The sequence below is a fragment of the Notothenia coriiceps genome, unplaced genomic scaffold, assembly GCF_000735185.1.
Source record: "Notothenia coriiceps isolate Sejong01 unplaced genomic scaffold, NC01 NC01_scaffold00037244, whole genome shotgun sequence".
In the NCBI taxonomy this organism is placed as follows: Eukaryota; Metazoa; Chordata; class Actinopteri; order Perciformes; family Nototheniidae; genus Notothenia; species Notothenia coriiceps.
The window spans coordinates 13,089,287-13,101,533 of record NW_011369945.1 but is presented as its reverse complement, the minus strand read 5'-3'; the positions used below and the strand labels follow the sequence as shown (position 1 = coordinate 13,101,533).

The 12,247-nt window shown below is 42.1% G+C and overlaps 1 protein-coding gene across 1 annotated transcript in view; it reads right to left on the bottom strand.

The window, feature by feature from the left end:
• Positions 1–10,108, bottom strand: part of cnot4b (CCR4-NOT transcription complex, subunit 4b) — a 15,188-nt gene extending 5,080 nt beyond the window's left edge. The window contains exons 1-11 of the mRNA XM_010794274.1: positions 9,874–10,108; positions 6,289–6,521; positions 5,839–6,036; positions 5,114–5,200; positions 4,911–5,012; positions 4,703–4,828; positions 4,130–4,254; positions 3,793–3,972; positions 3,264–3,318; positions 2,658–2,992; positions 1,234–1,436 (exon numbers count right to left, since the gene is read on the bottom strand). Of these exons, the coding sequence (XP_010792576.1) occupies positions 1,234–1,436; positions 2,658–2,992; positions 3,264–3,318; positions 3,793–3,972; positions 4,130–4,254; positions 4,703–4,828; positions 4,911–5,012; positions 5,114–5,200; positions 5,839–6,036; positions 6,289–6,462 (1,585 nt within the window). The 5' untranslated portion in view covers positions 6,463–6,521; positions 9,874–10,108. The remainder of the gene's footprint in view (positions 1–1,233; positions 1,437–2,657; positions 2,993–3,263; positions 3,319–3,792; positions 3,973–4,129; positions 4,255–4,702; positions 4,829–4,910; positions 5,013–5,113; positions 5,201–5,838; positions 6,037–6,288; positions 6,522–9,873) is intronic.
• Between the last annotated feature and the right edge of the window lie 2,139 nt (positions 10,109–12,247).

Here is a 12,247-nt window from a genome sequence, read left to right as displayed (position 1 = left end):
GGAGATGATGACGATAATGATGCATTTGTTTGACAGTTCTAAAGAGGACTTAGAATCTTTGGGAAATTCGGGAAGATTCACAAAGTGTGATCACAACAGCCACTTCATACGGCTGGCTCCCAGGTGAGCCCCCCCACACACAGTAACAGTCCGTCATCGGCCCACATTAATGATAACTAGCATTTTGAATTCTGGCTTTGTCTCTGTCTCTTCTCACTCCCAGGGCCCAGTGCAGGCTATGTCAACATATCTGCGTTCTGAAGACGCTCTCAGAGCAATCCAGTGGTCAACCAATGTGGTGGTGAAGCAGAACACTCAAGGTAGGCCTTGAGACGTACATGGTCATATCATTGTAGAAAGACGGAGAGTGAATGGTTTTGTGATTGTAGCGTTTTGTTTGCAGGCTTCTTTAGGACAACAAAATACTGCAGTTACGCTTTTTAAAGGATGCAGTGCCCCAAACCAGACTGCAGTATCCTCCACGGGAGCTGGGGGACGAGCTGCCAGTTTATTAAAAGGAGATGCAAGGTAAGCCAGTCGGGAGGACGGCTAAACTAAAAGCTCTATATTCAATGCATCAGAAATGTAAGACAAAACTAAACTAGCAGACTATAGCTGGTCAGCTACTGATCGTAAATCTTCGAGAGTGAAACGTATTCCAATGATAACGTCAGGTTGTTTTCGGAGCTAACTTTAAGCGTCAAGAATATGCAGTTAAACTTGGCATCAAGCATTGACACAATCCTCGTGTTTTTATATACAACTATTTATTATAACTCCTCAAAATACAGGCAAGAAATCCAAACTATGTGGTAGCTAAAGGATTCTGATAAATAATATTTCACGTGACCAGCAAGGTCAGATATAGGAATTATTTATCATATACCTGTAAATACCAGTTTTACCCATACCCCCTGTAATATTCCTTAAATTTCCGCCAGTCGTTACCATAGCTCACTGCTCAAGTGTTCTTTTGCTGCAGGCGGGGAAAGCATCAGGAGTACGAGCAGAAACTTCTCCAAGACCTCTCCAAACAACCCCACTTCCGCAGACCCCCGCTGGCAGGGGACAAACCCAAAGGGCAAGGCCAACTCTTTACAGAGGTATTCATGCACCCTTGTGTCTCTCAAGAAGTTCATGTGACATCGTTCCCTCAAGGCCCAGGGATTGCGTGACTTCACTGTGAATGGAGATGTGTTAGCTCTCTAATTGACCGTTCTGTTCAGTGCTGACCGTGGGCTTTCTCTGTGTGCTGCCCACAGGTCCACAGCTCCAGTAAAGACGGGAGGATGACCAACGGGCTTGTCCTAGAGCACAGGAGGAGCCCGCACTCTGAGATGGCTCCGACTCTGAACACCTGAGCCCCGAGGGGCCCGGAAACCTTGATCTCAGCCCTGACCCTGGTCCGGCTCTGCTCCTTCTCCTCACACCACGCGCTTGCGTAAGGTAAAGTTAGATCGCAAAGATGAAATTATGCCGAATATTTAGAAGTTTTTGAAGAGAATGTGTAGCAGCTGACCTATTGGCAAGGTAATCGAATATATCAAATGTGTCACTTGTTATCTTTGTAAGCTACTGGGAATTTAGGAGCCAGAAACTGACCATGATCAAATTCGAAATCGACAGCCCTGGGCGGAATATTAATCGATTTTTACTATATAAATAAAAATCGAATTAACATTTTTTTTTTAGATTATGGAGACTGTAACGAATATTTGAAATAATCGGCTGGCATCCCGTACTGTGAGCAACCATTACAGCTGTTCCCTGTTGTTGATCAGGCTTTGTACTCTAAACTGACCAGTGTTTATTTCTAAATTGCCCTGTTACTAATGACTCGCTTTAATTTGCAATTAACGTTTATGTACATTATTAATGTTCTCTGCATTTTGGTTTACAGCCCCAGAAACAAATCTGACAGACATCAGTATAGGCAACGGTGAAACCTCACAACTGGTAAGTAACGGCTTTAACTTACAAAAGCATCGAATGTGTTCCAAGAGCCTTTTGTAGTAAACTAAAAGAACACATATTAATGTTGGTTATGTGTTGTCCCTGTTGATAATCTTAAAAACAGGGATATGATGACTTTGCCATTTTAAATATAAATAGCTGTCTGCGTTAGACCGGTTGGTCATATATTTCAACCTACAATCCCCATGAGACAAGCAGATCCAAAATAAATGATATAGAAGTAAGCCCGCTCACCTGGTCCTTGTGCTTCAAGTCCACAGCAGTGACGTCTCCGTCGCCCCCCCTGGCTCAGTAAAGCCGGGGCTGATGGTCCCCCCTCAGCGGACGGGACACACGCCTCGCCCCCTGTCAGGCGGCGGCGCAGGTCCCAGTCTCTGTCTCAGACAACAGCAACTTCAGGCATCCCAACCCCTGGGCCCAGCGGCATGAAGCGGGTCCCCACCCCCCCCACAAGCAACGCCGAGTGGCCCGACCACCCCCGAGCCGCACAGCCTCTTCACCTCAGTAGAGATAAGATATGGAGGGATGTGGTAGCAACTGTAATATTGCGTGTTGTTTTGGTGTCAACATTTCCTATTTTCTTCTGTATTAATAATTCCTGTGTGCTGTACAGTGACTGCATTTTGGAGGTCAGCTCTTTAACGTTTAGTAAATGAAGAACACAGAATTATTAAATACAGAACACAGAATTTGTGTGAAGAAGAAATGTTTGACACCAAATATTTACAGTTGTTACACACATCCTCCGTATCTTATCTCTACCTGAGGTGAAGAGGCTGTGCGGCTCGGGGGTGGTGGGCCACTCGGCGTTGCTGTGGGGGGGGGTGGGGAAGCCGCTCATGCCGCTGGGCAGGGGGTTGGGATGCCTGAAGTTGCTGTTGTCTGAGAACAGAGACTGGGACTCTGCAGCCGCCGCCTCGAAGGGGGAGCGAGGCGTGTGTCCCGTCACGCTGAGGGGGACCATCAGCCCCGGCTTACTGAGGCCAGGGGGGGGCGACGGAGAGTCACTGCTGTGGAGCTGAAGCACACAGGACAGGTGAGCGGGCTTACTTCTTATATCATTTATTTGATCTGGTTGTCTCATGGGGATTCTAGTTGAAATATATGACCAAAACAGTTAATAACTGCAGAACAACAATTTATATTTAAAATAGGCAAATCATATATCCCTGTTTTAAGATTATCAACAGGGACAACACATACCAACATTAAATATGTGTTCTTTTAGTTTACTACAAAAGGCTCTTGGAACACATTCGATGCTTTTGTAATTAAAGTCCGTTACTTACCAGTTGTGAGGTTTCACCGTTGCCTATACTGATGTCTGTCAGTTTGTTTCTGGGGCTGTCAAAACAAAAGCAGAGAACATTAATAATTGTAGTAAACGTAATTGCAAATTAAAGCGAGTCATTAGTAACGGGCAATTTAGAAATAAACACTGGTCAGTTTAGAGTAAAAGCCTGATAACAACAGGGAAGCAGCTGTAATGGGTAGCATTCACAGTAGGGATGCCAGCGATTATTCAAATATTCGTTACAGTCTCCATAATCGAATTATTATTATTATTTTTTTTTTTTTTATTTTTTTTTTAAAATTCGATTTTATTTATATATTAAATAATTGATTAATATTCGCCAGGGCTGTCCGATTTTCGAATTTGATCATGGTCAGTTTCTGGCATCCCTAATTCCCAGTAGCTTACAAAGGATAAACAAGTGACACATTTGATATATTGATTACCTGCCAATAGGTCAGTGCTACACATTTCTTCAAAACTTCTAAATATTCGGACTAATTCATCTTTTGATCTAACTCTACCTAGCAAGCTCGTGGTGTGAGGAGAAGGAGCAGAGGGCCGGGACAGGGTCAGGGCTGAGATCAGGTTCGGGCCCCTCGGGGCTCAGGTGTTCAGAGTCGGAGCCATCTAGAGTGGGGCTCCTCCTGTGCTCTGAGGACAGCCCGTTGGTCATCCTCCCGTCTTTACTGGAGCTGTTGGACCTGTGGCAGCACACAGAGAAAAGCACACGGGTCAGCACTGAACAGAACGGTTCATTAGAGAGCTAACACATCTCCATTCACAGTGAAGTCACACAATCCCTGTGCTTGAGGGAACGATGTCACATGACTTCTGAGAGACACAGAGGTGCATGAATACCTCTGTAAAGAGTTGGCCTTGCCCTTGGGTTTGTCCCCTGGCACAGCGGGGGTCTGCAGGAAGGTGGGGTTGTTTTTGGAGAGGTCTTGGAGAAGTTTCTGCTCATACTCCTGATGCTTTCCCGCCTGCAAGCAAAAGAACACTTGAGCATGAGCTATGTAGACGACGGACGGAAATTAAGGAAATATATACAGGGGAGTATAGGTAAAAATGGTATTTACAGGTATATGATATATTCCTATATCTGCCTTAGCTGGTCACGTGAAATATTATTTATCAGAATCCTTTAAGCTACACATAGTTTGGATTTCTTGCCTGTATTTTGAGGAGTTATAATAAATAGTTGTATATAAAAACAGAGGACTGTGTCAATGTTGATGCCAAGGTGACTGGATATTCTGAGCTTAAGTTAGCTCAGAAAACAAACCCACGTTATCATGGAATATTTCACTCTCGAAGATTTACGATCAGTAGCTGAACCCAGCTATAGTCTGCTAGTTTAGATTTCTCTTACATTTCTGATGCAAATTGAATATAGAGTTTTAGTTTAGCGGTCTCCCGGACTGGACTTACCTGCATCTCCTCTTTAGTAAAACTGGCAGCCTCGTCCCCCAGCTCGTGGAGATACATGCAGTCTGGTTTGGGGCACTGCATGCTCTTTAAAAAGTAACTGCAGTATTTTGTTGTTCCTAAAGAAGCCTGCAAAACAAAACGCTACAATCACAAAACATTCACTCTCCGTCTTTCATCAAATGATATGACATGTACGTCTCAGGCCTACCTTGAGTGTTCTGCTGTCCACCACCACATTGTTGACACACTGGATTGCTCTGAGAGCGTCTTCAGAACGAAGATATGTGACATAGGCACTGGCACTGGGCCCCTGGGAGTGAGAAAGAGACAGAGACAAAGGCAGAATTCAAATGTAGTTTCATTAATGTGGGCTGTGACGCACTGTTCACTGTGTGTGGGGGGGGGCCTCACCTGGGAGCCAGCGTATGAAGTGCTGTTGTTGATCACCACTTTGTGAATCTTCCCGAATTTCCCAAAGTATTCTAGTCTCTTTAGAACCTGTCAAACAAATCATCATTATCGTCATCATCTTATTGGTCTTGTTTGGCGTGTCCTGTGGAGCTTGATTAGTGTTATACCACAGGGCTATATCACATCTCTGATATACCACTTGCTAACCTACTCTCTGAACTTGTTTACTGTCTAAGACTCTTAGACTAAATCCTCTTTATGTATATACTGCTTATGTTATACTTTATGCCTCCTCATCCTATCTTACACCTAATATTGGTTTTCATTTATAAAATCTCATCTTTAACAGCTGAAGTTGTTCTTTGAGGAAAGGGGATCGGGCCCCTTTAACTTGCATGCAAATGATAAAGTAAATAAGTGTTGACTAGTTGTCATTGGACAATCCACACATCCAGATGTTTTTATTTGACGTGGTGCCTCCAGACAGCTTTCACTGCTGGAAATATGATTAATAGCTTCAAGGTATTTCTGGCATGCATCGTCATGGTGATGCTGCTGTTGTTGTTTCCGGGCCTGCTGAGTGTGGGAGACGTTGGCAGACTGAACTGCTGCGGCAGGATTACATCCCATTCACTTAATGCTTATTCTAGTCTTCTGCGTGGTCACGGCAGCACACACACTGAACACTTGTTGTGTGTGTGTGTGTGTGTTGTGTGGCGTCTCACCTCGGGGTCAGCCAGCCTCTGGGACAGCCCCACTACAAACACCAGGTTCCTCTGGACCACTCGGACGCTGGCCAGATGCTTCCTGTTCTCTGTGATCTTCTGCTTCTTCTCCGTCTGCTTCTGCTTCTTCTCGTTCTTTATCCTCTGCAGCTCCTCCTGTGACAGCGGCTTGTACACTGCAGGGTCTTCTGGGTACGGCTGCAGAAACACACACACATCATTCAAGGAAATCAGAGAAATCAGATGGTATCACTTTCCATTCATTGTTTTGTATGACAACCGTGTGTAAGATCTGAAATGATGTTTACAACACACAGTTTGGGTAATAATTGAACCGGTTAGCCAAATGAAATAGATAAAAGCTGGACTTTTCTTATTCGACTGCTGTTTCTTGACCTGTCTGATGTCATGGTCATGTGACATTGCTGCCCTTCACTTCTGGAGCTCTACCTTTCTGCAGGCAGGACAGAGCCCGTTCTCGTCGGTCCTGATTCGATGCCAGCAGAAGCGACAGATCTGGTATCCACAGGTGCAGGGAAAGAAGTTGACATCATCGATCTCCAGAGGTTCCATGCACAGAGGGCACTCCATCATGTCGTCCTTCCCACAAGGGTGCCGGGACATCCTAGGGTTACGCACTAGTGGGCCGACAGCTTTCACAGGACAGGAACAGGAGGCCTGAACTGGACCAGAGACACAACACAGGTTAGACATCCTCTCGGTATCAGGCTGGAATGAAAGTGAATGGATTCTCCATAATGGACGAGGCCTTCGAGGTAAGAGGGTAATATTTACTATTTGTGATTCAAGCAAATGCTATTTGTGTGTGACCTGTTTTTGTTTAAATAATTAGTATACAGCTCTGGAACAAAATAAGAGACCACTGCACGATTATCAATTTACCTGGTTTTACTATTTTAAAAAAGGTATGTATTTGAGTAATATTAACTTTTTTTTATACTAAATGTCTTCCAAATTCTAAATAAAAAAAATAGTCATGTAGAGAATTACTACAACTGGTCAAAGTAACAAAAAAGATGCAGTGGTTTTAGACCTTGGATAATACAATGAAAACAAGTTTATATTCATTTCTAAACATCACAATACTTTTGTTTTCTAAATTAGGAAGAGTTAAGGAATCAAGGTTAGGTGGAATAGTCCAGAAACAGTATTTGTGTTTGGAAATATGCTTGTTTGGGCGCATAACAGAAAGTAATCTAAATGTAAACAATGACTAGTGAAACCACTTAAATGCTGATTTCCAGCCAATGATGTGAGACAATCTAATGATCTGTCATTGCACAGAGGGCTGCAGAGAAGATGCACAACTTTGTCTAAATAAGTCCAAGTGGCCAATTAAACTAAAACCCCTCTGCAGGCAGATACTGCGGGTTAATTGGCAAGAAATCGGGTTATTTCAAAACACATGATTTACCTTAATGCATGGCTGGGCATTCAGCTAATGGACAGACAATGAACAAAAATAAAAACGTAAAGGCTGTTTTCTTTCAGGATTTGGAAGTTGGATTTTAGACCTATGTTTTGCACGTTTCTCTGAGACTGATTGAACACTTTTGATACTTAGAAATAAACGGCTGTGCAGGTTGACTCTGCACACCTTCATACTCACTACGGCCCTTTTGTGACAATGTGAGTATGTTGTGATGCATTTTCATTTAGACAATATCATGTTGAATAAACTCAGATTAGCGCCTGTTCACACAATTATATCTATAATATATCCATGTAGAGACCACAAACTTTCATTATTGATCGTTGAGTGTTCCAATTTGTCTGTGTTATGACTCCGATTAGCATTAGTTGTGTTCAAAGGACTAAGTTTACACATAACGTCTGCGACTATTGCCGATCACAGGAACTTCCTAGGTAACGAGTCCTGAGTTTTTTCTCTCCAAGAAATGTAGTGCTGTAATACCACCTACTTGTTTACTCTGCCTTCCTGCATGATTCCTAGGTTGGAAAACAGACTTTTCCTTCTTCACTTATTGCTGAATGATCTCAACTTATTTCACCTTAGCCCACTGCTGCAGAAAACATCGACCTTTGTATTACACAAGATGAAGAACCTTCTATCAGGGCGCAATGCACAGCCTGGAATATCTCTATTTACATTGTGTCAATTACCCTAGAAAGTATTACCATCATTTTCCCAGCTCGAATGACTGAAAACAAGTCGCTGAAGCCACCACTAGCTAGTAGACACAAAAATGCAACACATCCAGAATGACGCTGATACAAATAAAGCACACACACGGAACTAATAAAGATACCTCTGAAGTTTGATTGTGATGCAGTTATGACTTTTTCTCATTAATAATTAACTGAAATGTATTGTCTGTGTGTTCACAAAGAAACTGGTGAGCTGCATACAAATTGTCTGACTCAGGCATGTCAGACAACAGGTCCAGATTGCCCCGATGCAACACACACATGTGAAATGACTCAAGGCTGATAATATCACAGAAGTGCAGTTACAAAAATGGCTTCAATCTACTTATCAAAACTGTATGTTACAATGAAGTTAATACATTAAGGACGTAAGAGCCTCATTGATAGCCCTTTGATTCTACTATCTGTTCAGGGCTAGCAAGTCAAAGGAGAATAATGTCAGGTGTGAACACAGAAGTGACACTTAAGAGACCTTTGGCTGAACGGTAGAAATGTATGAAGGTAAAACTGTAATAACTCAATACGGTTTGTTGTGAGAAGCCCTGCCTACGGAAAGCTGGCGACAGACGGAAGAATTAGTGAGTCGCAATATAGAAGTAATTTAATAATTGCTGTACAGGTGCTAGGCTAGGTTAGCGGGCTAAAGTGAATGAGCCTGGAGTGAACAACATTGGCATTAAATAACGAACAGTGCAGAGTAACTGAAGAAAGGAAACAGGAATATACATTTTGCAATATAGTCTACAGTCTAAACATGTGTGGAGAATTTACTGAAAATGTCTTTGCATATATCATTAGTTCACTGTCATGTAGCAGTGTTTGACCCAAACAGTCATGAGTATGTGTTTACGGTAATTCCAGGCATGTATTTATTCAATTAGCAACCAAAAGTGCCATGTATCCTGACATCATCTGGTGCTTAGCTGTACACATTCAGCCTTTGCACCAAAATCAATATGTGGCACAGAATTATCAACAATGATTTTGTCCCCAACATATCTTTCCACCTTTCCCGGACTGTAATGTTCTTTTATTAGTTGCATGGCTGAAACAGGACATGACTAAATGTGCTTCCCTATTCATCATATGGTTATAGTAACGTTAGCTTTAAAGCCGTGTAAAAAGACTGAATGCACCATTACGTTTCAGGTAAATACCACCGACAGTATACAATGCTACCAGCACAGTTTATAAGCAGTGCTAAGTCCCCTTTTAGCTCAAATATAAACAGTCAACTGGGACAATGGTGTTATAGTCACATAGTTGTAATAAAAGTGTGAAATAGCGAGCAGTATTTGTTGACTGTCATGTGACTTGTGAAGAGACACTAAGGGCGCCGCCGGGGCTAAGCTAAGCTAAGCTAACCAGGCTAATAAGTTAACCAGCTATGCTAACCGGTTAGAGTGCCAGGCATGGTGTCAAGCTGGAATGCTGCTAGCTACGGTCTGTCTTACATGACGTCGGCAAATGGTTTTTCTCCTACTCTATCGTATCGTGTAATACAACGCAGACAGTGGTGATCCCCAGCCAAAGTTATTAAAATATACTGGCACTTCCTCTCACACCAGAGCGGTGTGTCTAAGTTGTGTTGCTCACTAAAGTCTGTCAGGAAGACGAGTTTACGCGGCCTGCCCTCCGCCGGCAGAGCCCGATATAACCGAAACACCAGCCCGATGTGAATGGAGCTGCCGCGGCTCTTCTCCCGGAGCAACGCCTTTCAATGACTACCGGACGTGGACAGCCGTTGAAGGCTATGTCTGAACTATAGTGTGTCCAGTAAAAACGATGAATAGCCTTGTTTATGGCGCTGGGTTAATAGGGATAACTGTTAGTCTGGATACTCACCCTGCCTATGTGCTTTTGGAGATTCTTGTCCAGGATGTGGGGGAGAAGTATGCCTGTGTGCGTCGGTAGCTCCGTTACAGCAAGCTTCCGCCCCCGGGACTCGGTAGCCGCTCTCTTGAGGAGACAACCGGCCCGTTTTCTCAGCTTATAGAGGTGTTGGCTACCTACTTACTCTACAAACCACCATCTTACATTGAAAGGAGGAGAGAACAGGGGCAAGTATCGGCTACAACTCAGTGAGTCGGCGCAAATAGTCTTGATGTTACATGCATTGCATTATGGGTATTGTAGTCTCTGCTAGCAAAGCGTCAGACCAAATTCGTCTGTTTTGCTAACATACATCAAGACAATCTTTAGCAAAGAAAGGTGCTTTGACTTGTGTATAAAAGAATGATGACAACAACATAAAATAACTTGAATATCAGCACATATAAATCATCTATTCGTATTTCTTTCAAAAAATGCCCCCATTATATGCCTAATAGCCAAATAATATATTTATGAATAACTATACATTAATGTCATTTATTTGTTCTTCAAAGAAAATTAAAACAACTTTTGATTCCCATGTTTGTGAAATAATACCCTATCCTTTGCTTTTGTATTTATTTATATATTTAAGGACAGAACCAGCCAAAGGGATTTAAAAAAAGTTTTTATTAAACATAACTTGTAGGTGATTTAAAAATGTTCAATACATGATTCATTAATAGACAAGACAGAATATTAAACACCAACTATGCCTTTTATACATGATATAAAGTTGACAGCAATGGGAGTTACCACCTTACATATATTTATAAAATACACAAGGATAACCCAATTCTCCTCACAAATTACATTATAAGCCTTTTACAAGATACCCTGATAAGCAAGTTCAATGTTTGAATATGTTTGGATATATTGAATAACAGTGTAACAGTCTTATAATTCATTCCTTCATAGTTTATGGTGTAAAGACTCATTATAAACAGTAGATGGAGACATTTGCTTACATTAAAAGAGGCTTTCAACAGATGACACAAACATTAGGCCACATAGCAGAATACAAATATTTTTCTCTAGTGGTAAATTACATTGCATAGAAATTACATATTTGTATCAGTTAAAAAATATGTTCTAGTTGTTGTACCTTTTAAGACTTCTTCTTTTGTTGAATGAAACCTCTAAATAGGCTTGATTTGTGTTCAAATGTAACTGTAATTTTGACTTTTTACAACATATTATTGATATCTCCAATTTTGTATAACCGGCAGATCTAATGGTGGTGGTATTAGCTTTAGCATTTTCAGTTAGTAGGGGAAGGTATTTCCCAAAGTTAGTCTTTTCAGTATTATATTAATACTGTGTGTGACTTGGCATTTGTGGAAGCAATTTCATACTAGAAAGACAAAATCTTTGTAAAATACTAACCTGATTTGTCTAACTTGACTTCTGAAGCCTTGTGTTAGCATTAGCTGAACTTTGGAATGCAGATTTGTAGATCACACACATTTGTATTGCACGACGAAGAAATATTATGAACAAGAATAACAATTTCAAATAGAAAAACATTTTTGCCGTACAAGAGGGTATTTTTCTAGATTTGGTCTGTAACTAAAGTTGCTGTATCAGCAATGGCCAAAGCCACATCCTTCAGAACCATAGATTTGTCTGCAACACGTAGCATCGATTTAAGACTTGCCCAGAAAACCTGCTGCTTCCGTTCGTCGTTCGGCCATTCAAGGTATGTCTGCTGCCTTAGTAAACTTCTAAGTCTCGAGAACTTCTTGGGCAGGGAGTCAGTTGGAATGGGCTCCAGCAGTATGAACACTAAAGAGTCCTGCTGGATGTTAACGGCTCTGTGCTGGGCAAAGAACAGCTCGTAGTTGCACCATTCACTTTGGACAAAATGTTTGGAGAGGATAAACAGCGTCTTGTAGCTAGACTCCACACAGTTGATAATGTTGTCTATGATCCAGTCACCAGGGACAAAGTCACGCTCATGAACGCAGAGTGAAAACCCGGAACCTTCCAGAGAGCGAACCAGTCGGCTGTCCACCCATCCCGAGTCCTGGTGACTGTAGGAGATAAACGCATGATACTGGAATGATACATTCTTTAACATGTTGGAGTTTTTCTTGCCTCTCCTCTTCACTCTGATCCAGACCCATAACATCTTTGTATACCAAACTCCGTCACATTTATAGAAGACCAGACCTATGGCAGCAGATATAATTATTAATACAGGGATAGCAACCGCAGCTTGAAGCCACATCTCACATGACAGCTCACTGGTTTTGTATTCTGAGAGGGACACTCCTGCAAAAGACGGCGGCGTGCTGCATGTATAATCTAAGGGCCAGTCCGCGAGCAAAGACTTGTTGAGAACACT